General features: G+C 55.4%; 2 protein-coding genes across 2 annotated transcripts; both read right to left on the minus strand.

Moving 5' to 3' along the window:
* Nucleotides 1-562: 562 nt before the first annotated feature.
* Nucleotides 563-17,829, minus strand: KCNH4 (potassium voltage-gated channel subfamily H member 4). The gene is made up of 16 exons (XM_027974509.3): nt 17,578-17,829; nt 15,517-15,750; nt 15,063-15,209; nt 14,805-14,929; nt 13,720-13,963; nt 13,257-13,414; nt 10,099-10,306; nt 9,469-9,663; nt 8,831-9,030; nt 6,939-7,188; nt 6,136-6,368; nt 5,225-5,263; nt 4,674-5,026; nt 4,310-4,416; nt 3,621-3,694; nt 563-2,384 (listed from the first exon to the last, which is right to left on the minus strand). The coding sequence occupies exons 1-16, from the start codon at nt 17,651-17,653 to the stop codon at nt 1,989-1,991; spliced, it is 3,039 nt and encodes a 1,012-aa protein (XP_027830310.1). The 5' UTR covers nt 17,654-17,829; the 3' UTR covers nt 563-1,988.
* Nucleotides 17,830-20,073: 2,244 nt separating this feature from the next.
* HCRT (hypocretin neuropeptide precursor) lies at nt 20,074-21,479 on the minus strand. The gene is made up of 2 exons (XM_015098429.4): nt 21,373-21,479; nt 20,074-20,540 (listed from the first exon to the last, which is right to left on the minus strand). Exons 1-2 carry the CDS (start codon nt 21,391-21,393, stop codon nt 20,166-20,168), a joined length of 396 nt encoding a protein of 131 aa, XP_014953915.2. The 5' UTR covers nt 21,394-21,479; the 3' UTR covers nt 20,074-20,165.
* Between the last annotated feature and the right edge of the window lie 2,430 nt (nt 21,480-23,909).

Below are 23,909 nucleotides of genomic sequence, written 5' to 3' on the forward strand. Positions count from 1 at the left end.
TCTAGTTCCAACTGGTCACCAGGGTGCCTCTTTCTAACAGCATCCATAACATCCACCCCTGCAGTGATCATCAAAGTAGCGAAAACTCAGGAGGAGGAGCAAGCTTAGGAGAGCAGAGGGGATGGGGCAGAGTGAGATTCCTAGCAGGTTCTTGATTGGTGACAAGTGGTTTCCTCCAGACCCTGCTGTACCTTGCCTGCAAGAAGGACAGGGTCAGTTACTGCAGGATTGGTGGCGAGTACCGTGGGCCACCTTTCCAGGGCTGGAGGTGGACCTGAGTCAGGGCTCTGTCCCTCCCACACACTGTGTCTGAATCTGTGGCTCTGACCAGGTTAGGGGGAGGGTGGGTATAACGGGCCCATAGTGACTCATTAAGGTTTCTGCCTCATCCCAGGGGCTCCTGGTGGCGTGAATGTGGTGCCAAGTGGATTGGTTGGCACCTTTGCCCTCCTAGAGACAGTAACAGGGCCCTGGGGTACTGTGTGGGAGTGACTATCACATATGCTTCTCCAAAGCTCTGGGGCTATCACACCAGCCCCCAGAAACAGCCAGAGCCAGTAACTACAAAAATAAAAGAGTTTATTTCCTATCCAAAAGTGAGCCCAGGGTGGTGGGTGGTAAAGGAGAGCTGAAAACCAGGGTGCATATTCGAGAAGGCCCTGAGTGAGACCATGTTGGAAGGGGGAGAACAGGCATGGCTGAGGTCTAGGGGTGGGGAAGGGGAAGGAGTGCTGCTGGGACTGTTTCAGGTTGCTGGCAGCAGAAGAGACCACTTTCAGTGTTGGCCTGCAGAGAGACAGAAACAGAGATGTGGACAGGCCCGAGCCCCAGGGGTAGAAATAGATATTACTTGACCTGAAAAGCACCCACTGGGGCAAAGGAACCTGGAAGCACACTATAAGGCAGGGATTACAAACTCAGATACCAACAGAGATCAGATAAAAATTCAAAGGAGGGAAGCTAGCTAGGTGTCAGGAAATGATCAAGGAACCTGGGGACTGCAAAGACGTGGAGGATGCAGGCCTCATCCAAAGAGGACAGCACCCCCTCCCCCCCCCACTAATTATTGCCAGGTGCAATGTTGGTCCAGAATTGCCAGATCTCTGTAATTTGTTTAGAGAAGCTGGAATGTCTGGATTTTTTTTTTTTTTCCTGGCTGTGCTGGGTCTTAGTTGCAGCATGTGGGGTCCAGTTCCCTGGCCAGGGATTGAACGGACCAGGGCCCCCTGCATTGGGAGTATGGAGTCTTAACCACTGGACTGCCAGGGAAGTTCCCAGAATATCTGGATTTTTATGTGAACTTTCCTGATCTTGAATATGGCAACACATTCATATTTTGGAAAAAAAAATGCTGTGCAAGTCAAAGAATATATATCTAGGGTCATTGGTTCATTTCCTATGTGGGCTGTGGAGTAAAGTGAGCCCCTCCACCTTGGACTGATGCTGGGAGCCCTAAGAAGTCTTGGGTTACTCAAATGCCAGTCAGGGGACTTCCCAGTGGTTAGGACTCCCATCTCCAGCAGAGACCTGGGGGCTGGGACAAAAGACCTCACAGTATCACTAGCTATCTCCCCACCAGAATCCCTTGCTGTAGACACCAAGATCCTGCCTGCTCTTTCCTCAGTCTTCATTTCCTAGGCTGGATCTGGGGCCCTTTCCCTACCCCACCCCCACCTCTACCTGCCTCCAGGTCCTGGGGAGAAAGCCAGACATCTCATCTGCCCAGCTTAATGGGCACTGTGGTCCATCTCATGCCTGTTGGGTTCCACGGCCTCAGGTGGCTCCCCTCACAGAGGAGAATAGAGGAAGGTTTGGGAAAAGGGAAGAGTCACAAGTGACCAGAATTGGTTAAAAAAGGTCAGAGAGTCCAGAGCCAACCAGACCCGCTGGTGGCTGCTGACCCAAGGCAGGAGGCCAAGGGGCCCAGCCCCTCCCTGGATGGCAGGCAGCAGCACCCGCCCCAGACAGGCCTGGGCCCGTGGCCAGTGTCAGTGGATAGTGTCTGACCTGGACCGGAAGTTGTGCCTCATGAGGCTTGAGTTCGGAGGCAGGGCCTCTGGCACTGGGAAGGGTCCCAGAGGGTCAGGCTCAGAGAGGTAGGGGGACCGTACAGAGGGTTGCAGGTTGGGGGGGGCAGCCCCCATCTCTGCTGTCCCCACACTGGCCGGGCAGTGGACCTCAGCCCGAGTAGTATCATGGAGGCCAGGTGGTGGTCCGGACATATAAGGAGAACTGCACGGAGGCCTCTGAGGTGGGCAAGGAGGGTGTGGGGGCCAAGCCGAGACTGTTGGGTGGCCCGGGGGACCCAGTCTGGCCTGCAGCAGGCCCATCATGTGTCGAAGTTCCTGGCTAAGCTGAGACACTTCTCGGTTGAGACGGGAAATCTGTTGAAAACACATCAAATTGTCTCCCAGGTGCCACAACAGTCATCATCCCTCCTAGGTGCACTCCCCTTCCCAGTTTACAAAGGGCTTTCATATCCACTCTCTGCTCATGGCCGCCCTCTGAAGAAGAAGACAGGACAGGAGTTATTTTTGTCTAGATGTAAATACCCCAGCCTCTTTCCAAAAAAGGATTTGGGACGACAGCTATTGCTATTCCCACCCCCTCACCCCTGCCACGCACACACTTTTATAAGATGTAGAAGAATGTGCTCAAAGAGGCTGCACAGCTGTGAAGTGACAGACGTAGGCTTACTCTCAGGTGATACATCACAGGCGCTCAAATGTCTATTCAGCATTTTTCAAATTTCAGGAACTACAGAATCAACTGAAAAACTTGTCAAAATGCCGATTTCTGGGCCCCACCCCAGACATTCCAAACTGGGTGAGGCCCAGAAGTCCGCATTTTAACAGGTTCTCTGGATAATGATGCTGAAGCTGGGGGACCACTGGTCTAGAACTGCCAGCTGAAGCAGGACTGACCTTGAATCCTGCAGAACCAGGGCTGGTTCTGCCCCCTGCCCCAGGCCCCGCCCCACCCAGGTGCACCCCTGGGGATGCCTGATGTTTATCAGAACCCAGGGAAGGCCCATTCCCAAGGGCTGGGCCTGGCTGCGCTGTGGATGTGGCTTTGAGATCCCTGAAGGGGAGGTGGAGACACGATCTCAGCAAACAGGACCTGGGCTCTTTCCCAACAGGATTCAGATGGGAGGGTCCAGGCCCCCCAGGTTATGCCCCACAGTCGCTGCCCAGACAGATGGTGGCGGGGAGGGGAAGGAGACCGGGAGGGAAGGACTGGAGCACGTGACTTGGTGGGGGTAGGGGGAATGGCCCCTGCAGGAGCAAATCCCTTGTCAGTGGAGAGGCCCTCTTTTTCCGGCCAGACCTCCCGAGTCAGCTGGAAGGCAGGGATGCAGCCCTCCCTGAGTACTTACAACCCGCTAAGGATCAACTGGGCACGTATGCGCCCTCATCTAATGCATACAAGATGGGAAGAACTATCTCCCCATTTTCAGATGAGGAGATTGACGTCCAGAGTGTTTGTGGGGCTTGCCCAAGGTCACACAGCTAACATGAATATCTGAAATCAGGACCTTGGCTCCAAACCCTTTGCAATGCTGTTCTATGAGGCACATCTCTGATCCCAAGGTTGGAGGAGAGGAACGGACCCCAACTAACCTCCTGGTTCAGTCTGCAGACCTTTTCCTTCACCTCCTCAGCCTCAGGGGCAGCTTCCTGGCTAGGCATGGGCCCTGCAGACAGAGTGGGGAGAAGGGATCTGGGTTAATGCAGGGAGCTTGAGTCTGCAGCCTGGGCTGGGCCCTTCCTGTCACTGGGCACGCCAAGAGCAAGGGTAGAGGAAGCTCTGGGGTCAGGATGATGGGAAACCCAAGCTCCTCAGGCTGGTTTTGAGGCTGTATCACTTCTCCAACAGCTCCCCTGCCTCACCCACCTCCCACCCTCCCCCAGCTCTAGGCATGAAGTTTCTCCTTGGAATCTGAACACAACCACTCTTCATGCCTATGTGCCCTTCCAACTGCCTTGTTCCGCAACTCAAACTCCTACCCACCCTTTAAGGCCCATCTCAAGTGTCCCCTCCTCTAAGAAGGAGAGTTAGAGGCTCCCTCCTCTCGCTCTTGTCTCGGTCGTGGCTCTTAGTACTCTGATCTGGAACCATTCGTCTGAGAACACAGGTATTGCCTCCACTAGACCGGGCACTTGCTAAGTGTGGGCCAGGTCTGGTTCATCTGTATGCTCCTAGCAGAGCACCCGGCAGCTGGTAGACCCTTACTATGTGTGGGATGGGTGGATAGATGGATGGATGGTGGGTGGGTGACTGTGAGTTGAAGTCCACTGTTGGCCCTTACCTGTAGGAGGGGCCTGCGAGCGAGATCTAGGGTGCTCAGGCCTCCTGCTGAACCGGAACGTAGTGGCCTCTGCCGTGCTGCCAGAGTCCTCAATGCCATCCACTATCCTGGGATGGAGGCAGTGGTCATCAGTCCCACGGGCAGAGAGTAAGGGCCAGAGCAGGGCAGAGCAGGCAGAGGGTGAAAGGGGCTGCAGCACCAGGGAGCTGGGAAGGAGCAGCCGTCACACAGGGGTGGGGTTGCAAGCTGTGGTGGATCAGGAAGGGCGGGGTGGAGCACTGGTCAGAATGCTAGGGACAGAGCCCAGAGAAGGTTCTGGAAGCCAGCAGGGGTATAGGGAAGGCAGAGGAGGCTGGCATCTCACCGGGGACTGAGGTCCGGAGGTCCAAAGGTTCCCAGTGGGGGAATGAGAAGCTGGGGGGGCTTCCAGGCAGCAGAGCCCCTGGGGGGGCCATGAGGGGAGGGGCTGTGGCCCCGGCCAGCCAGGGCAGGGGAAGGGGCTGGGGACAGGGAAGGAGAGGAGACAAGGGCTGAGAAAGGGGGCAGCTCCTCCCCCAAGAGGCTGACCAGGGAGCCCCGGGGCCGCGCTGGACTGAGGTTGGGCAGCAGGATGGGCCGCCGGGGCCTGGGACCACCGCCAGGCTCGGCCCCAGCCTCAGCCTCTGTGATGGATGGCTGGGTCTTGTCTGAGGAGGAGCCCAGGCTATCCGAACGGGGCTGTGGGCAGAGGACGCAGCTGATGTCACAGGGCAATCGACAACGGGCCCCTACAGTGAGCAACAGCCTCCACTGGCATTGCTGCCCCCCATCACCTCTCCTTTCACCCTGCAGCCGGGCAGTCAAGGAAAGATGAGTCCACCCCTGCGCCCCCGCCTCTGCATGCGATTTCAACCCTACCCAGGAAGGATGCATTACCTGGGAGAGGCGAGGGGATCGGGAAAAGCGGCAGAGGCCCTGCAGGGACACAGGAGGGTTCTGGCTGACTCACACCTCCCCACTCCCCCAGGGTAGCACCTCCTAGTCCTGCCCATCAGAGTAGTGGGGTTGGAGAATGTGAGGCCTTTTTGTGGAATTGAGTCAGAGATACCCCCAACTCCAACTCAGACAACTCCTGAGTGGCAACAGAAGTCTGGAAAGCAGTAAAAGTCCAAGGTCTAGGGTATAAACTAAAGATTTGGCCCAGAGCCTAAACCAAAAATGGGCCCAGGAAACATTTGCTGAGTGGAGCAGAGGAAGCCCCAGGCGAGGAGACCCAGTCCAAAGCGGGAGGGAATTGATGGAGAAGAAGCACATTGAGGGGATTGTTTTCAAAGTGGGGGTCCTTTGAGGAGTCTGGGGCTTCCCTGGTGGCTCAGAGGATAAAGCATCTGCCTGCAATGCAGGAGACCCAGATTCGATCCCTGGGTTGGGAAGATCCCCTGGAGAAGGAAATGGCAACCCACTCCAGTATTCTTGCCTGGAGAATCCCATGGACAGAGGAGCCTGGCAGGCTACAGTCCACGGGGTCACAAAGAGTCAGACACGACTGAGCGACTTGACTTTTGAGGAGTCTGGATTGAGCAGAAGGGGGACCAACAGGAGCTGTGTCAGTTGAGTTGGAAGTAGAGTTGGTGAGAGATGGTCCATGGGGTTGGATGATGGTCCATGGAGTAGGGTCAGTGGGTTGAAGATGTTAAGTATGGCGGGGCAATGGAAGGGGTGCCCAGGGTTGAGAGATGATGTTTTCAGGGTGGAAGGAATTCATGAGGCTCTCTCTGGGGCTGGGGGAGGGTCTACTTTGAAGGAGGTGACCTTGGAGGAGGTGGAGGCCATAGGGGTCTACATACATTGGTCTCAGAGCCGTGGCGCAGGTTGAAGGTGAGGTCCCGGGGCAGGCCAGCCCGGAAGGCAGCTCCATACTCAGGATAGAGCCTCAGGACCTCGGCCAGCCCTTGGCTGCTCAGTTGCTGCAGGCCACAGTAGGTGAGTGCCTTCACATCAGCACTAGTCTTCAGCACGCAGCTTGGAGCTGTGCCTGACCCAGGCTCGGGGATATCTGCCCCAATCAGGTCTCCTTTTCCTGTGGGTGAGGGATAGGGACAGTCAGCTAGGGCAGAGGGACCCAGAGGATATTAGTGGATTCGTGAGAGATGGTCAGTGTGTTTGAAGGACGGTTGAAGGTGGGTCAGGCAATGGAATTGGAGGAAATAATCAATGGGGTTGGCAGGTCGGTGGAGAATGGCTGGGGAAGTTGGGAGACAGTCAGTTGGGGATGTCAGTAAGGGTGGAGGAATGATCCATGGAATTGGATGGTCAATACAGAATGGCCAGAGAGGTCAGTTAAAGGGTAGTGGGTCAGTGGAGTTGAAAGTTGATGGAGATGGGTCAGGGGAGTTGGGAGACAGTATGGTGGGAGAGTTGATTTGGGGGAATAGTCACTGGGGAAGGGTTGATGGGTTCAGGGATGGCCAATGGGATGAGGCAAGGGTCTGAGAGGAATGGTCAAAAAGGGATGGTGGTAGATGCTGGGACTGAGAGAGAGTACTCCTTTGCCAGAACGCCAGCTATCCAGTCCCTAGATTCCCGGCCCCTCCCAAGGCCTCTGGGAGAAGGATCCGGGGTTCGGAGAAGGTGGAGGTGGGATCCTCACCCAGGATGGCCAGCACCATGTTGTCACGGAGCACCTCCAGCGAGCCGGAGCAGACGTAGTAGTGAGCCTGCAGGGCGTCCCCGCGGCGCAGCAGGTATTCGCCAGGGGCGCAGAATGAGGCCTTGATGTGCAGGGAGAGGGCCCGCAGGCAGCCTCTGCTCGCTGCTCCAAACAGCGGCAGCTGCAGGATCTCCCGATTCAGGTGCATAGCAATATCAGCTCTCAGCTCGTCTGGGAAGTCACGCAGTAACTGCATAAGGGGCAAAGGTCATTCTGGCCATTTCCCCCGGCAGCAGCTATTTGAGCTCTACAGATGTGTTGAGCTGTCTTCAAGGACAGAGATCAAATTACACATTTCTGACCTTCAGGGAGACCTCTGTGTGTCTCATCTCAGTTTGACCTCCCAACCCAAGTCATGGGGCAGAGACTAGATCTTCTGTCTGTCCACTGCCCATGGCTACACACACTGGTCTCACACATACACATCCTAGTTACTCAACCCCGCGTATGCACGGACCATCCCTGGTGGGTCAGCCTTCAAGCCAGGAGACTAGAAGTCAGCTCTGCATAAATCCCTGTGGGCTCTGGACCAACCCTTTCCTCTCTCTAGGCCTCAGTGTCCCCATCTGTAAAATGCAGGGTTACACTAGACCTTGGATGTTAGCAGTGACCTCTTGGGGGCTGAACTTAATGTTCATGGTTCTACCCTCATCTCCTGGAGCCCCTTGGCCACTCAGGCTTGCTGACCTCTCCCTTTTGTTCCACTTGCTTCCTTCAGGCTCCTCTTCCTCAGCCAACCTACTTGCTCAGCTCTCCTCTTAGTTTGCACACTCTCCCTGCATCATAGCGACCAGCTCCACAACTTTCCCCGCTCCCTGTGAGTCTGGAGCCCTACCTCCAGGTCCAAACCTGTGTGTTCAACTATCCATGGGGCAGCCTCCACCTGGATCCCCAGCAGGCATGAAACCCTCATCACGGCCCAACCCTGACCCTCTCAGTTTCACCCCTAAATCCAATCTTCCCTGGGTAATGCTTCCATCCCACCCTTTGGCTGAAGCCAGAAATCCATGAATCCCTTTGAGCTTCTTTCCTGCAACCAGCTGATCACCAAGTCCCAAGGCTCCTGCTCTCAGAAATACCTCCTGGGGGACTTTCCTGGTGCAGCCAAAATAAATAATTTTTTAAAAAGACTTTCTGGATCTGCGGGTGACTCCTGAGCCTAAAAATGTGGTAGGACAGAATCTAAATCCAAGGCCATCCCTGAGTTGGGCCTGCCCCCCTCCCAAGCCCCTTTCTCCACCCTCTGCTGCTCCCTCCTCCGCAGTGCTCACACACCCTTTCCTGAAAGCTCGCTGAACTACTTTCAGTTCCCTGAACTTGTCCTGCTCTTTGGCGTCAGTAGTTCCAGACCTGTGTTCCTACTGCTCTTTCTGCCTGGAATGGCCTTCTGGTAGCAGGCCAGTTTCCTTCTTGTCCTTCACGATGTTCACTTTTCTGTGCCACCTCCCCTGACACTTTGAGTTTCAGACACAGTGATGGCGCTGCTGCACCCACTCTCTCCAGTAGAGTCCCATTCACTGCGTAACTCTGTTTACCAAGCTGTCTGCCTCACCAGGCTGCTGTCTCCCCGAGGGTAAGGGCTGGGGGGTAATCCTCCCCAGGACTCCTGTGTCCAGCACAGAGGCTGGCTGCAAACAGATGCTCGACCATGGCATTAGCCACGTGTAAAGGAAAAGGGATGTGGACTCTGGTAGGTGTGTGTCCTTGTGAACATCATTGCCTTTCCCTGTAACCCATTTGCTTCCATCCCAAACCCTGAGTGGCCTCGACCCCATTCCCCGCTCCTGCACCTCTGCGCTGCAGGTACAGGGCGCCCCCCAGCCACGCACTACCTCGTTGGCGTCAATGCCGCTGTTGACCGCCCACGTGGTCTGGAAGTACTCGAGCATGCGCTGCTTGAGCGGCCGCGGTAGGCGGTGCACACGGATGAAGTCCTTGAGGTCCTTCATGCGGCTGTGGTAGAGTGAGCGGCGCGAGTACATGCGCTGGATGATGGCCGTCACGTTCCCGAACACCACGGCGTGCATTAGCGCTGTGGCACGCAGCGGGCAGTCAGGGGTGGCCACCCCTCCGGGCTCCGCCCCCCACGCCCGCCCACCACGGTGAGCCCCCTGCCCTGGACCAGTCTCTGAGCTCCTGGGGAGGGGCAGGAGAGCCAGAGGGCCCCTGAGTGCCTACCTGATGCCAGGTTCTGGGTTTGGGGCAGGGAATAACAGGTGGTCCTGAGACGGGTCACACCTGATGCTTCTCTCATGCCCTACCCCATTAGGTCATGAACTTGGGCTTCCCATCCCTTTCGCAAGCAACCCTCCAGTTTTTGGCCGTTCCCCCCAAGGCCAGCATGTAGTAGGTGCTGAGCAAACATCTATGAACGAATGTTCTCCCAGTGTCTGGTCGTGGGTGGACACCTTGCCTTCTCTGGGCCTCAGTTTCCCCATCTGCACGCTGGGCTTGGTAGGCCCCGCCTCACCGCCTATGAGCATGGTGCAGATGGAGAAGATCTTCTCAGCGTCAGTGTTGGCGCACACGTTGCCGAAGCCCACGCTTGTGAGGCTGCTCAGCGTGAAGTAGAGCGCGGCGATGTAGGCGCTGCGCCGCGATGGGCCGCCGGCTGAGCCGTTGACATAGGGCACCTCCAGCCGCTTGCCCAGCTCGTGCAACCAGCCTAGCGGGTGGAGGGATGCAAGGAGCCCCGGCTGCGCGAGCAGTGGAGAATGGGGTTTCCCTGAGCTGTCTGCACTTGACCTTGGGTGAGGGGAGTATTTACAGAGGTGAGGGGAGGTTTGCACAGGAAATGTGAGGAGCAGCTCGTGTCTGGGCCTCCCGGCCCTGAAGTGGTTACAGTTGCAGTTCAAGGCTACCAGCTCCCTACACTGCTGACTGTTTAGGGGCCCCTTCCATTCTCTAAGAGTTTATAAGTGCTTCCTGTGCACAAGGAGCTGGGACTTGATCGCCTATTCGATTGCATGTTTATTGGAGGGATGGAGGAATATGGGGTGGGGGTGGGGTCCTGATTGGGGTGGGGGTGTCCTCCTGGGGGCCTGCCTGGACAGGGCAGGTGAATGGGTAGTTGGTGAAAGCCTGGGGGTCAGTGGCTCACCGATGTCCCAGAGCAGGGGGTCGTTGGCCTCCATCTCCCGACGCCCGATGACATACCAGACGCAGGCCATCCAGTGGGCAAGGAGTGCAAAGACCGACATGAGCAGCGTGAGCACCACGGCGCTGCACTGCGAGTACCGCTCCAGCTTCTGCAGCAACCGCAGCAGCCGCAGCAGCCTCACCGTCTTTAGCAGGTGCACCAGCGATGTCTGCGGAGTGGGTGCAGCAGGGGAGGCTGTCAGCAGGCGCCCCCCACAATGTTCCCCCCTCCCCCAGGTGCCCTGGAGCTAGGGGAGGCTGCCTGAGGAAAAGGATCCTTGCTGTGCTGAGAAGGTGACCAGGAAATGCAAGGGGGACAGGATGATACCAAAACTAATCATGGGGACTTCCCTAGCGGTCCAGTGGTTAGGACTCTGCACTTCTACTGCAGGGGGCGAGAGGTCAATTCCTGGTCAGGGAACTAAGATTCCACAAGCCATGCAGTGCGGCGACCAATACAACAACGCAACCCTAATAATGGCTAACAGCAAGTACTATGTGTGTCAGGCACTGGGCTAAATAACTGTAATCCTCATAAAAACAGACAGACTTACTCCTTCTGTCCAATTTTCATCACCATTCTCAGTGTGCAGATGAGTATACTAAGGTTCAGAGAGGCTGGTGACTTGCTCAAGGGCACAGACCAAGGAAATCACGGACTGGGATTCAAATCTGAGTTGACACCAGAGTCCATTTTGTGCTATACTGCCTCTTAGCACCTTGGCTGGTAAAAGGGCAAGTCAGAGGCAGGACAACAGACATAATGATCTCTGGTCCTTGCTCAAAGCCCCCAGTGTCTTAGGTACAATCAGCTGTGGACAGGGGAAGGTTTAGGGACCTCATCCCTTATGGATCAGCTACAGCTGGGATGCTGAGAGAGGAGAGCAGGGTACTTAGACTGTGAGGCCCCAGCCCTTGCAGGGTTTGCTGTGGGTTGCTGAAGTTAGTCAGGGTCCTGTAAAGGTTAGCTGGTATTAACCATGACTGTTTTGGTTGTGTTTTGATAAGCCCTTCTAGTCTTGGACATGATGCGCAGGTGGGAGCTTATGTTCTCACTGCTCTGGGTGGGGCAGCCTGGAGGCTAGGGCTGGGGGCTCTGGGGCAGCACATGCGGAACTTTGTATGAAGGCCCCTCACTGTCCCTTCAGGGGCTTCCAGGAGCATCCCCTTTAGCCCTGGCCCTACACAGCTCCTGAGTCACATGACATTTTCTCTAATTTTAGACAAAGGAGTTGGAAAGGAGGTGACTCTGATCGACCCTCTCCAGAGTTTAGGAGCTTCCCAGGGAGCTCAGTGGTAAAGAATCTGCCCACCAGTGCAAGAGATTCGGGCTTGATCCCTGGGTCAGGAAGATCCCCTGGAGAAGGAAAAGGGAAACCATTCCAGTATTCTTGCCTGGAGAATTCCATGGACAGAGGAACCTGGTAGGCTATAGTCCATGAGGTCTCAAAGAGGCAGACACAACTTAGCTACTGAACACGCACTCCAGGGCTTAATGCCTGCCCCTAGCTCTCAGAGGTCCTGACTCCAACCTTGAGTTCTTCAAGGCTTCCCCTTGTCACCTACCACTGGGCCCTACTCCGTTGGGGCCCTGCTCTCCTCATTGGACCAGGATGTCTCAGGCCTAGTTCCTTCAAGTCCATGGCTCTGCCAGTGCCTACTTAGCCTCCATCTTTGCTCTGCTTCCCTCTAGCTCCAGCATGGCTCCTCCTCTCTCCTCGTGCCAGGCCATCCACTCACATACGCTGGTTTCCTGGGAAGCAGGGTGGCATGCTGGAAAGAATTCTAGACCGGGAGTGCAGGGACCTGGTTCTAGTCTCTTGCCTGCCATTGCTAGCTGTGTGACTTTCAAGAAGCCACTCAGCCTCTCTGAGCCTCTGCATCTACCTCTGAGAAAGAGAGATATGAGAATCCGCCCTGAAAGGCTACTGTGAGGTTCCTACGTGATGATGTGTGAAAGAACTTAGAAAACTGTAAAGTGCTCCTGAAGCTACCAGAGAAGGGGGGACTGCCTGGTGGGCACAAACCAGGTGGGATGCACCCAGGGGAGAAGTGAGGAGCTCCACTTGGAACGGCCAGAGCCTCAGGGCAGACACACCCACATGCACGTGTGTGGGAGCATGCACACACGTGTACACAGCCAGGAGAAGAGGCCCACAGCCCGTTGGCGGCTAGTTAAATCCGGCTGTGTGTAGGTGGTTTCCCGCTATAGCTGAGTGTGGCAGGCAGAGGAGCACACGGGGAGACTGCTCTCCACCTCCCCATTCAAGGGGGTCTGGGGACACAGGGTGGGACTCCCTCTCCTGGGTCATAGAAGACCCGGCATCTGCCGGCTGGGTGCAGAGCCGACCACCGAGGGCGCCTCCAGGCAGTTCTGGGACTCTCTGCATCCAAGTCCGCCCCGCAGCCTCTACCTCCTCATCTTGGCTTGCTACGTTCCCCCTAAATGTTCCCTCTCCTTGTCTCCCGTCAGCTGGGGCCTATTCTGTCTAGGGTCTAGCTCAGCTCTCACCTCCTCCCTCGGGAACCCTTCCTAGACCATGCCAGCCTCTGCCCAACTGCCATGCTTTGGCTTCCTTGCAACAGCCAGATTTCAGATCAGTTTTGTGGGAGCCCGTGTTCCAGCCTGGAATTCCAAGGTCAGTTAGTTCTGCGTCTAGCCCCTGCACAGCACTACCTGGGCCCCGTCTTGCAGTCCATTCCCCTCTTCTGCTCCTGCTGTCTCTACCAGCTTAGCTGCCGGGTGGCTGAATCCTTATCCCTCTCCTCCACAGTGACCATGCCTTACACAGTGCTTTGCAGACAGCTAAATGCTCATCCGTTGTTTGTTAAATAAAAATGTGAAAAGTGCCACTCATTTGGCTGCAGACCAATGCCGCCTTGGTAGCCCTAGTTAGCTTTTCATTTGTCTCAGCTTCCCTCAGAGACTGTGAGCTGAACTCCCCAAGAAGGCAGACGCTCTTGGATCCTTCCTGGTTTCTAGTGCTGGGCTCTGCCCATCACAGATGCCTGGCAAATATTCGCTGATGACTGAGTCTGGGACTGAGGTGGGTCCCTTAATGGGAGATGCTGTGTTGAAGTTGCCAGGATAGGCTGCAAGGCAGGACAGGGATCACTCACCACGGTGATATTGAAGACATAAAGCAGGTCAAAAGGTAGAGCAGCAATAAGGTCAACAAAGAACCAGGTGGCCAGATAGTGGAGGCCAATGGAACGAGGAGCAGAGACCACCTGGCCAGACTGGGACACATAGGTGGTGCGGAAGTTCAGGATGATATCTGGGGATGCAAGAAGCTGTTACTAAGGGACCTTGGCTAAGGTACCTTGTGTAAGACTCAGAATAGTGTTGGAGGCAGGAATGGGGATGATGGATTGGGCTTCAGACTGGTTCTTAAAAGACGAGGGGTCTAAAGGCTGAAGGCTCCAGGGATCAGGGGCAGAGCTCATGGACCATGAGGACATAAAGACCCAGAAATAGGTGGGCTCTAAATATCTGGGTCCGGCAAGCCCAGGATGAAATGAGGCTTGGGTGAGTGGGTCCCTCTGCCCCACCCACCAGGGTACATGGGGCAGAGGGTCTAACCCAGGATGAAGAGCATCTCCACGGCGATGTCACTGACAAGGGTGTGTCGGGACGTGATGGGCGTGTCGTCATCACCCGAGAAGCAGACGTTGTAGGGGACAGTGACCGCAACGTAGAAGGTGGCAAGGAGGATGAGGCCGTCCCAGACGGCCTTGGGGACGCTGTAGTGGAGGAGGAGGCAGCGGGACCCCCCCACGGAGGCCACCTTGTATTCGGGCACTGATGGCTTTGGCTCAAACACGTTCTAAGGGGAGAGGGGTGGCGGTTGGGGACACTTGGGGAAAAGAGGAGCCAAAGCTGGGGGAGGGACAGGTAAGGATCGGGGAAAGGGATGGAGTGGGCACTGCAAGCGCAACCACAAGAGGAGGTAGAACGTGCAGGAGGTGGGGGTTGGCAGCTGACACCTGATACTTCCTTCCTCTGCCAACTTACTGCTCTTTGGAATCACACGTTTTGTGTGTGTGTGTGTGTGTGTGTGTGCACGTACAAGGTTTCTAAGGTTTGACCTTTACCATTCTTGAGAAGGTGATTATGACCAGTCAGACAATGCCCTAGCTTGAGGGGTCACTAGCTTCTCCCTCAAGATCCTCTTGGGTTCTAGGGATGCAGTGGAGGATAAGTATATCCCAGGGGTGAGGGGAGGCTGACATGGCATACCCCATTCCCTGTTGCCATAACAGTCTGCTCAGAAGGTTGGAGACCCATGGCTTCATCAGGGTCCTAGGAGTGGTACACAGAGTCAGATGCCAGACCCCAATGGGGGCTTTCTCCCTGGGACCACTAACATGGTTTCATACCCCCCACGAGGTAACCCTAAGACCCAAAGGTGGGTGATGTAATTCCTGCTAGAGCCCCACCTTTGTGGCATCATCAGAGCAGCGTAATGTCAATCACAAGGAAGCAAGGAAGAGGGGGATGAAAGGAGACGTGGGGGAACATGGGATAGAGCAGAGAGCCATACGTGAGCAACGGTGGACAAAAGAACAAGCCACTCAAGGGAGATTGGACAGACAGGGAAACGGACACAGTAGCAAGGGTGCCTCAGAAACATGTCTGGGAGATGTTGGGGTAGAGGTTGGACTCACATTGGTTTTCATGCCTCCCTGGCCCCGGCGGCCAAAGTGGCCAGTCAGTCGGTGTAGGACAGTACGGCTCTGCCTCCTGGCAGATCGAAGTCTTGAGCTGGCTCCCCTCCTGCCAAGGGAGTTTTCTGTTGGGAAGAAGGGTACGGCAATAAGTGGGGGCACATCTATGATGCTGAGTAGGGAGAGGGCTTGGGTGCCCTTGGGCAAGGGCTTCTGACCATTCACGCCATCTCCCCAGAGTTGCAGACTTGAGGTTACCATGATTACTATCGCCATGGCCTCCTGGGGGGCCAAGTCCTGGGCCTCTGCTCTGAGTGATGTCCTTGAAGGAGAAGAGGAAAAGTACGACCTCCCCCATCTCATTCTTGATGGGCATCATATCCAGGAGGCACCAAAAGGCTGAGCCTGCAGGTGTGGAGAGGTAAGAGGAGGAGGGTGAGCAGCCCGTGGCATCCCCTTCTCTCTCATCCCTCTTTATGATCAAAGGGTTTGGCCAAGGATTAGAGCTGGAAAGCCCAGAGATTTTGTCAGCCATATCCTTCACCTTTCTGATGGGAAAACCATGGCTCAGAGAGGGTCAGGGATACACTCAGTGTCACATGGTCAGTTTGCGGCAGTGTGGGGACCAGCAACCAGGTTTCCACTCTCCCAGTGGACTCTGGGTAAGGTCTGGGGTCTGGGCAGGATGGCAGGGCAGGCCAGATCCCCTCACCATCCTTTCTGTAGAAGCAGATTTCAGCACGGTGCTCCTGATGGCCCTCCAGAGCCTTGTGCAGCCTCTGCAGGGCTGGCTCACTGGTCTCTGGACCATAGAGGAAGCGGCAGCTGCAGGTTTTCTGCATGACCTCAGTGCGGCCGTAGCCTGTGAGCTCACAGAAGCCGTCGGAACAGTAGACAATGGGAAAGCCCCGCGGGCCCTGTGCGTTAGCCAGCAGGAAGTTGCTGTCTGTGGGAAGAAGGGGTTAAGGTCAGGCCAAGGCCAGGAGGGGAGCTCAGTTTCCAGGTGAGCCATACCTCCCCCAAGCTGAGGTCAGAGATCCTAGAGACAGGAGCTTCCCAGGTTTCCATGGGATTCCTGGATCCCCTTTGGGATGTCCTGAAATGAGAGTAAGAAGAGATAGAGCAAAAGGACAAGGACTTAAGGGTGGCCTGGAACTGGGACAGCGTAGTCTAGGGGGTTGGAAAAGGAACTCCAGGAGGTCATGACTTCTGCCTTGAAGCTGATGAGCTGTGACCGTAGGCGGCAGCACAGCATGGTGAGTGAGGGCATGGGCTCCAGCACCCTATCCCTGCCACTTACTGACTGTGTAACTTTGAACAAATTAATGAACTCCCCTGTGCCTCAGCTTCCTTATCTGAAAAGTGAGGGATTATATATCTTCCTCAAAAGGTTTGGCGTGAGTTACATGGGTTACCTGGGAAGCGCAAATCCTGGCACATAGTAAGTGTTACACTGAGAAGGTGAAATGATGCCCCATATTTGCCCAGCTTTCAAAGCACAATCCATAGCTGCTCTCCTGGATAAGGCAGAGATTCTGGGGTTATCACACCCATTTTATTGATAGGAAACCAAAAAACAGAGGTTATCCAAACTCACAGAGTTTATTGTCCAGTCTCCTTTGTGTAGGGAGAAAGACAGTGATGAATAGCATCCTCATTCCCTGCCTTCCAGGAAAAGTCCTCTTTTTAGCATCCCTTAGCTAAGTTCAGGGGGTCTGTCCCCATTCTCAAAGTTTGACAGGCTTGAGCAGTGAAGTTGTGGCTCCAGCAAACCCAGCAACAGAACCTGAGCTGGCTCCCCTCCAGTTCCACTGGGTGGGAGGCCTGGGGTGATAGGAGGGGTGAATGTCTGGGGATGGAGCAGCTGATGGGGATACTGAAGGTGTCTGGGAGGTGCTGGGCCCTGGGCAAGCAGCCTCCTTCTTCCATCCCAGGTCGGTTGCCCGGGTGATAGGCACTATGGAAACAAGGGAGGTGTGTGTGGGGGCTGGGTGGGGAGGCGGGTAGGGCCCCGGCGGCTGTTTCCTCCCTCAGGTACCGCTCCCCCCACCTTCCAGATCTCAGCCTGGGTGTCCGAACCGGGCAAGGGGAGATCGTTCAGTTCCAAAGTAGGAAAAGGGAATGGTGGGAGAAGAGGAGGGGAAGCAGGATGGTGGCTGTCCAAGGTGCTGAACTTGGAACTCAAGCTCGGTTGGGAGGGCAGGCAGTTCTCTCCGTTACACAGACCACCCCCTGCCTTCCTGCCATACCTCCCCCAGACAGGGACGCGCTACAATTTGGGGGTGCGTGACCTTAATCCAAGCTAGGTCCTGCAAAAGTCTGACCTTTTCTATGTCTGTCTCTCTTTTATTTATTTATTTATTTATTTCTGGGGAAAGGAGATGCTGCAGTCGTCGGGGAGCAGACCCCAAAGCACCTGGCCACTTCGTCCCACCTCCGCGTCTTGGATACTCCCATACACGCCCCCAGCAGAGCCCTGCCCGAGAGTGGGCGGCTCTCAAGGACTCCTCCGCTTTGCTGCGCAAAGAACCTTTCCTGCCTCCTGTCACACACCCCCAACCTTGGCTGCCCGCACTGTTGGTCCTCTCCGCGTCTCCCCTCCCAGGGCGCTGCTAGTTCTGCTCCTTTACTGGGGCTCTGGTAGTTCCTAGACCCTCCTAGCCCATTCTCCTCGCCTTGGGTCTCTCTTATCATATTCAGGAGACCCACGCGAGCGCCAAAGGAGACTTGACCTCTAGCTCAAACCCTCAGCTTCAGCCTCCACCCCACTCACGCGTGCCGTCGAAGCGGGTGGCGATGGTGTCCAGGAAGGTGTTCTGCGGGGCCAGCAACCCCTTCATGACCGGCATGGCCTCAGGGCGCAGATTCCAGGCGCAGCGCTGGGGGGGGTTCAGCGCGGCCAGGCCGGAGGGGGCGCGCTGCCGGCGGGGCCGGGGCGCCCCATGCGCCCGCCTGCCTCTTCCCCTCCCTCTCGGCGCCGCCGCTGCCGCCGCCTCTCTGTTCCAAACCCAGTAGCTTTCCGCTTGTCTCGGCGCCGCCTCGGTCCCCCCACCTCCCCACGGGCTAGGTTCTTTCCCTAGGGCTCGCCCGGAGCCCGCCACGTGGCCCCAAACGGGGAGGGGCCGCCAGCGACACCCTCACTCCCCTCCGCTGCCCTCCTCCGGGTGGGGAGCGGCCCACGCGTGTCTCTCCAGCAGAGAATTTGGGACACGCCCACCCAAGGCCGAAGCGCCAAGGGATGGGGCGGGGCTTGAATGACAGTCACGCCCACCTCCCAGGGTGGCCACTCCCCCACGCGTGTTTCCCTGGCGGCTCCTTGTGTCTCCTCCCCTCGGGTTCCCCCTCTAGCCGCCCACGCTGGGACTCGTGTCTGGTTCACAGCGCCGCCTGCTGGAGTTGGGATATCTCGCAGCAACCTCAGCTTCCTGCGCTCCAGTATGAGACAGCAAAGAGTTAAAGAGGTTAGTTTTGCCGGTGGAGGATCGCTGAGAGGGCAGGAAACTCAAATGCTAGAACCTTCACTTGTGCCTTAGTTTGCATAGGATACCCTGACTAACTCTGCCTCTCACCTCAGCAGGATGGATGAAAAGAGCTCTGGAGTCCACTGGGTAGAAATCCCAGCTCTGCCACTTACTAATTGTGTGACTCAGCCTCCAGCAGCATCACTTTCTTTACCTGTCAGATGGAGCTAATAATTTTTACCTCGTATGGTTGTGTGAATTTAATAGCATAATGCATATCGTTGGCACACAATGTGTTGGAGAGCAATTGTGTCCTTATTCGCCCCCTCTTCCTATCATTCTGATTTAACCCTCCTTCTCTCTGCAACCATTCAAGTGGAAGAGAGGTTGGAGGTAAATTTGGGGCTGAGAAAGATCCAGTTTATAAATCCCCAAAGTGCACCGGTGGACTTTGTTCTTCATCTTCCCCAAAACGAAACCAGTGCAGCAAGAAGGACCCAGGTGAGACCAGACACGGGACTTTTCACTATGGAAGCAGAAAATTACTGTGGCAGCTGAGTGTGGTGGCTTAGGGTAGCTGCTTCCTGGGAAAAAAACAGCTAAAGCCAATGACAAAGGGAAGATGGGCTGGGGAGAGAGCAGGCCAGTGCTCCTCACCCTCACCCCAAGTCTGAGCTGGGCGTTATCTGGGACGTTATATGCTAAAAAGCGCCACATCTTTCTGCACCTCTACTTCTGGGTTTTAGTTTCTTAGGGCTGCTGTAACAAAGTACCACAACCTGGGTGACTTAAACAACAGAAACCTGTTGTTTCCATTCTGGAGGCTGAAAGTCCAAGACCAAAATGACTGAGGGTTGGCTCCTTTTGAAGGCCTCGATGAATATTTGTCGCATGCCTATTTTCTAGCTTCTGGTGGCTGGTTGGCACTTTTGGGCTTGTACATCCATCACCCATCTCTGCCTTCGTGTTCACACGGATTCTCCTCGTGTGCATTTGTGTCCAAATCCCCCCCCCTTTTTATAAGGACACGTCATATTAGATTACAGGCTCACCCTACTCCAGTATGATAGATTTTTTTTTCCCCTCAGTATGACTGAATTTTAACTAATTTCATCCACAAAGACTCTATTTCCAAATAAGGTCATGTTCTGAAGTGCTGGGGGTTAGGACTTCAAGTGTAAATGGGGAAGGGGGAGGGGTTGCACAATTCAACTTGTCACAGGTGTGTTCCTTTGAAATTGCGGGAAAAATCTTGCCTCATCCCTGCTTAAGAACTTCTGACTCTTAGCTACCTACTAAATAAAGGGCAAAGCCTGATGATCTGTGAGGGCTTTCACAATCTGGGCTGCACAAGCCCAACCGCCTCCCCTTCAGTGCCTCACCGCTCCCCCAAAAGCCCTATCCCACACTGTAGCCCAATGGAAGATTCCTGTTGAACCTCATATTCCCTGCCTTTTTGCCGGGCGCGGCTCCCTCCTTCCCAGCCGCATCCCGCTCCTCCGCTTGCACTTTCCTCCGCGTCTCTCAGGAAAGGCCTGGCGATTCAGAATGACTGGCGGAGCACCGAGGACCGTGTCTGCCCCCATTCTCCCCTCCTAGCCCTCACATATGCGGTTCTCTCCGCTCTCCAGGGGCTTGCACAGTTTCTTGCCCTAAGAGCGCCCACCCGAGAGTGGTTCAAAAAGACTCCCAAACCGAACTCTGGGTTTTTCCGGCTCTTTACGGTTCGAAAGACTCTCACGCCCCCTGGAGGGCGGGACGCGACCGCACAGGGACAGAGAGCAGCCACACTAACAGGGAGACTTTATTCCCCTTTTCCCTGCGAGCTGACACTTTTGTTTTTCCCTGCGGGGGTGAGGGAGGGGCCAGGGTAGGGCTAGGACTGGACCCGCGCGAGAGCTCAGACCCCGGACCGTCCCCCAGGTGCCACGGACGAGGCGGCCTCAGAGGGACACCGGCGGCCGGAGCAGGGGCGCAGGGCTGGCTCTGCGCCTGCGCGGCGGCCCATGGTCAGGATGCCGGCCGCGTGGTTGCCGCTGGCCTGCAGGAGGCGCTGCAGCCGGCCCTGGAGGCCCGGGGGCCCGGGCCGCCGCTTGCCCAGCGTGAGGATGCCGGCCGCGTGATTGCCCGCGCCGTGCAGCAGCTCGTAGAGACGGCAGGAGCACGTCTTCTGACGGCAGCAGTCGGGCAGGGGCTGCGCGGCCGCCCCGGGTGACAGCAGCGCTGGCGGCAGCAACAGGAGCAGGAGCAGCAACGTCACGGTGGCCCAGGAGACCTAAGGAAGGCGGAGACCGGGCGCTGAGGGTCGCCCGCATGCCAGCCCCTACGTCCCGGTCCTGCCCAGCTGGCTCCGCGCCCCCTCGTGGCCGGCGCTTCTCACTCGCTGTAGCCTGGCATTCCTGCCTCTCTGTTCAAAGCTGTCTGACCGGCTCTGTCTGACACGACTGAGCGACTGAACTGACTGACCTTAAGATCCAGCAGAGCATCTCCTCCAGTAAGCTCTTTGAAACCCCCTGGGCAGAATGAATCTCTCTCTCCTCTGGGTGCCCTTAGTCCCTTGTACCCTCATTAGAGCGCTGACCACTCCATTTGAAACAGGCATGTCTGAATCTGCCCCAGAAGTTTATGGAGACTTTGCTCAGGGAAACAGAAGCCCCATTTATCCGCTCCTCCTCCCCAGAGAGGGCATACACGGGAAAATCAAGGACTGGCAGGATCCAGATTGTTGCCTGATCCCTTGCAGGGGAAACGATTCTGTGGGTTTGGATCCGTTTCCTACCCTTTCATGGGGCACAACGTTGTCACTTGTAAACTGGGTATTAAGTAATTCCTGCTGTGCAGGGCTGCTGGGAGGATGAGATAAGATGACAGGTGCAAATTGCACCTGATACATAGTAAAAGCTCGATAAACATGAACTGTTAGGAGAACAGGGCACAATCCAGTGTTAGCTAAGGCAGATTCTCTGTCAAGGGTCCACCCTGCATCCTGCCTCAGAACCCATATAGGAAAAGACACTTTCAACCTTCCTTCTAGCTCCCCGAGCAAGCATTCTCACTGTCCCCGGTCTCATTGCCCCTAAGTCACCCCTCCATCCCTGGATTTTTACCTTTGTAGAGGAAGGATTCATGATGTCTGGAGCTCAGAGTGGGGTAGCCGGGAAAGGTGTCATCTGCAGTGGTCCAAATAGCCAGGAACTTTGAGGCTGTTAACTGCAACCCACTAGCAGGAGCCTGGGGTTTATAGTGCTCAGAGGTGGTAGGCGGGAAGGGGGGAGAGATGGGTGCTTGCATCTTCTCCGGGAACAGACAAAGGCAAATCTAAGATTAGCCTCCCGCAGGAGTGCCGTCTCCAGGCTGGGCCCCAGGAATGACCGCCAAGGCGATCAGAGTCTTGAGCTGGATCTCTGTGCCCCTGGTCCCCCGCTTTGTCTGTCTGCCTGCTCCCTGGAGATGGGGCGGTTTCCAGGCACTAATGAGGCCACCTTTCTCCTAGGAATCTGGGAGCACAAAAGAGGTCTTGCCTGGGGGCTGGCGTGGGACAGTGCATAGGGGGAGCTGCTAATTAAGGGCAGGAAAGGAAGCAGTCATGAGACCCACCCTCCATAGGATGTGTGTGTCTGGGGGAGGGCAGCCAGGCAACAGCCTCTCTCCCCTGCTTCTGTCTCTGCCCCTGGGGCCTTTATGCTTCAGGGCCTTCTTCCTCTGTGGAAAAGGTGTTTTAGCTGACTTTCTCTCCCCTCTGGCTCTTCTTCCTTCTGCCCCTTCCACGAACCTCCAAGATGGAAAACCTTAAAAAGCCACTCCTGGGTAGCGGAAGAACACCAGCCAAAACAGATGTTATCCTTCCACCTCGCCAGCTTTCTACCTGGTTGGGCTGCCTCAACGGGATGGATTGAGTCCCATCCCACCACTGGCAGGAGGAGAGCCGCCATGGGGAGACGGACATGTGCCATCTCTAGGCTGGAGTTTCTCTTATCTAGGGCACTGTCTACTGAACACTGGTTCTGTGCCAGGCTTTGCTCTGGGCGCTGGAGTGACAGTGTGCATAAGATACTGCCTGGTTTTCTTAAAAAAATTTATTATTATTATTATTTATTTATTGGCTACACTGGGGCTACCCAGGTGGCACTATGGCAAAGAATCTGCCTGCCGATGCAGGAGACACGGGTTGGATCCCTGGGTTGGGAACATCCCCTGGAGAAGGAAGTGGCAACAACCCACTCCAGTATTCTTGTCTGGAAAATTCCATGGCCAGAAGAGCCTGGTGGACTACAGTCCGTGGGGTTGCAAAGAGTCAGACACGACTGACTAAGTGACTAAGCACGCATAGGCTGCACTGGGTCTTCATTGCTGCGCACGGGCTTTCTATAGCTGGGTGCCAGGCGGTGGGCTACTCTTGTCTCCTGGTTGCAGTGCTGGGGCTTCTCATCTCGGTGACTTCTCTTGTTGCAGAGCACGGGCTCTAGGCATGGGGGTTTCAGTAGCTGCAACTTGCAGGCTCAGTAGTTGTGGTTCATGTGGTTCATGTTAGTTGCTCTGCTGCCTGTGAAATCTTCCTGCGCCAGGGATTGAACCCATGTCCCCTGCATTGGCAGACAGATTCTTAATCACTGGACCACCAGGGAAGCCCTGGGCCAGTTTTGCTGGGAGGTGACCCAGCAAAAGTATAGCTCAATGGAGAGGGGACTCTGCAAAAGCCTTCTGTGAAAAGTCAGTTTCCATCAAGTAAGCTTGGGAGAGAAGGCTTTACCTAGTAGGGACAGCCTGAGCAGAGACCTAGAGGTGACCGTGCTATACTCATGCAGGAAGCAGGGTGTGGTCCACTGATCGCAACTTCTCTTAGAAGAGAGAGGTGGCTGGACAGGTAAGTGAAGTCAGAGTGGGTCAAAGGGTCTTATCAGCTAAGCTGATTAGTCTTGATGGCACAGGTGCGGGGGGCACTATGGGAGGATTTTAGCAGTAAGAAGTCATGGGCTGAGGTGGGGGCCAGGCAGATGGGGGCAGGGGCCTGGATTTGGGGTGTGGAATCCAGAAGTGGAAAATTCCTAAAGAGATGAGAATACCAGACCACCTTACCTGCCTCCTGAGAAATGTGTATGCAGGTCAAGAAGCAACAGAACTGGACATGGAACAACAGACTGGTTCCAAACTAGGAAAGGAGTACGTCAAGGCTGTCTATGGTCACTCTGCTTATTTAATTTCTATGCAGAGTACATCATGCAAAATACCAGGCTAGATGAAGCACAAGCTGGAATCAAGATTGCCGGGAGAAATATTAATAATCCCAGATATACAGATGACACCACCCTTATGGCAGAAAGCAAAGAGGAACTAACGAGACTCTTGAAAGTGAAAGAGAGTGAAAGAGCTGGCTTAAACTCAACATTCAAAAAACTAAGATCATGGCATCCAGTCCCATCACTTCATGGCAAATAGATGGGGGAATAATGGAAACAGTGACAGACTTTATTTTCTTGAGCTCCAAAATCACCATAGATGGTGACTGCAGCCATGAAATTAAAAGATGCTTGCTCCTTGGAAGAAAAGCTATGACAAACTTAGACAGCATATTAAAAAGCAGAGACATTACTTGGCCAACAAATGTCCGTCTAGTCAAAGCTATGGTTTTTCTAGTAGCCATGTA

The sequence above is a fragment of the Ovis aries genome, chromosome 11 (genome assembly GCF_016772045.2).
Source record: "Ovis aries strain OAR_USU_Benz2616 breed Rambouillet chromosome 11, ARS-UI_Ramb_v3.0, whole genome shotgun sequence".
Classification (NCBI taxonomy): domain Eukaryota; kingdom Metazoa; phylum Chordata; class Mammalia; order Artiodactyla; family Bovidae; genus Ovis; species Ovis aries.

Excerpts from the sequence above, each read along its gene's own strand:
- KCNH4 (XM_027974509.3), bottom strand. The coding sequence starts at position 17,653 with ATGCCGGTCATGAAGGGGTTGCTGGCCCCGCAGAACACCTTCCTGGAC. Across the intron at positions 14,930-15,062 it reads CCATGGCGATAGTAATCATG|AAAACTCCCTTGGCAGGAGG; the intron begins GTAACCTCAAGT and ends TCTTCCCAACAG. Across the intron at positions 5,264-6,135 it reads GCCACGGCTCTGAGACCAAT|GGCCTCTGCCGCTTTTCCCG; the intron begins GTATGTAGACCC and ends GTGTCCCTGCAG.
- HCRT (XM_015098429.4), bottom strand. The coding sequence starts at position 21,393 with ATGAATCCTTCCTCTACAAAG. Across the intron at positions 20,541-21,372 it reads TGAATCCTTCCTCTACAAAG|GTCTCCTGGGCCACCGTGAC; the intron begins GTAAAAATCCAG and ends CGCCTTCCTTAG.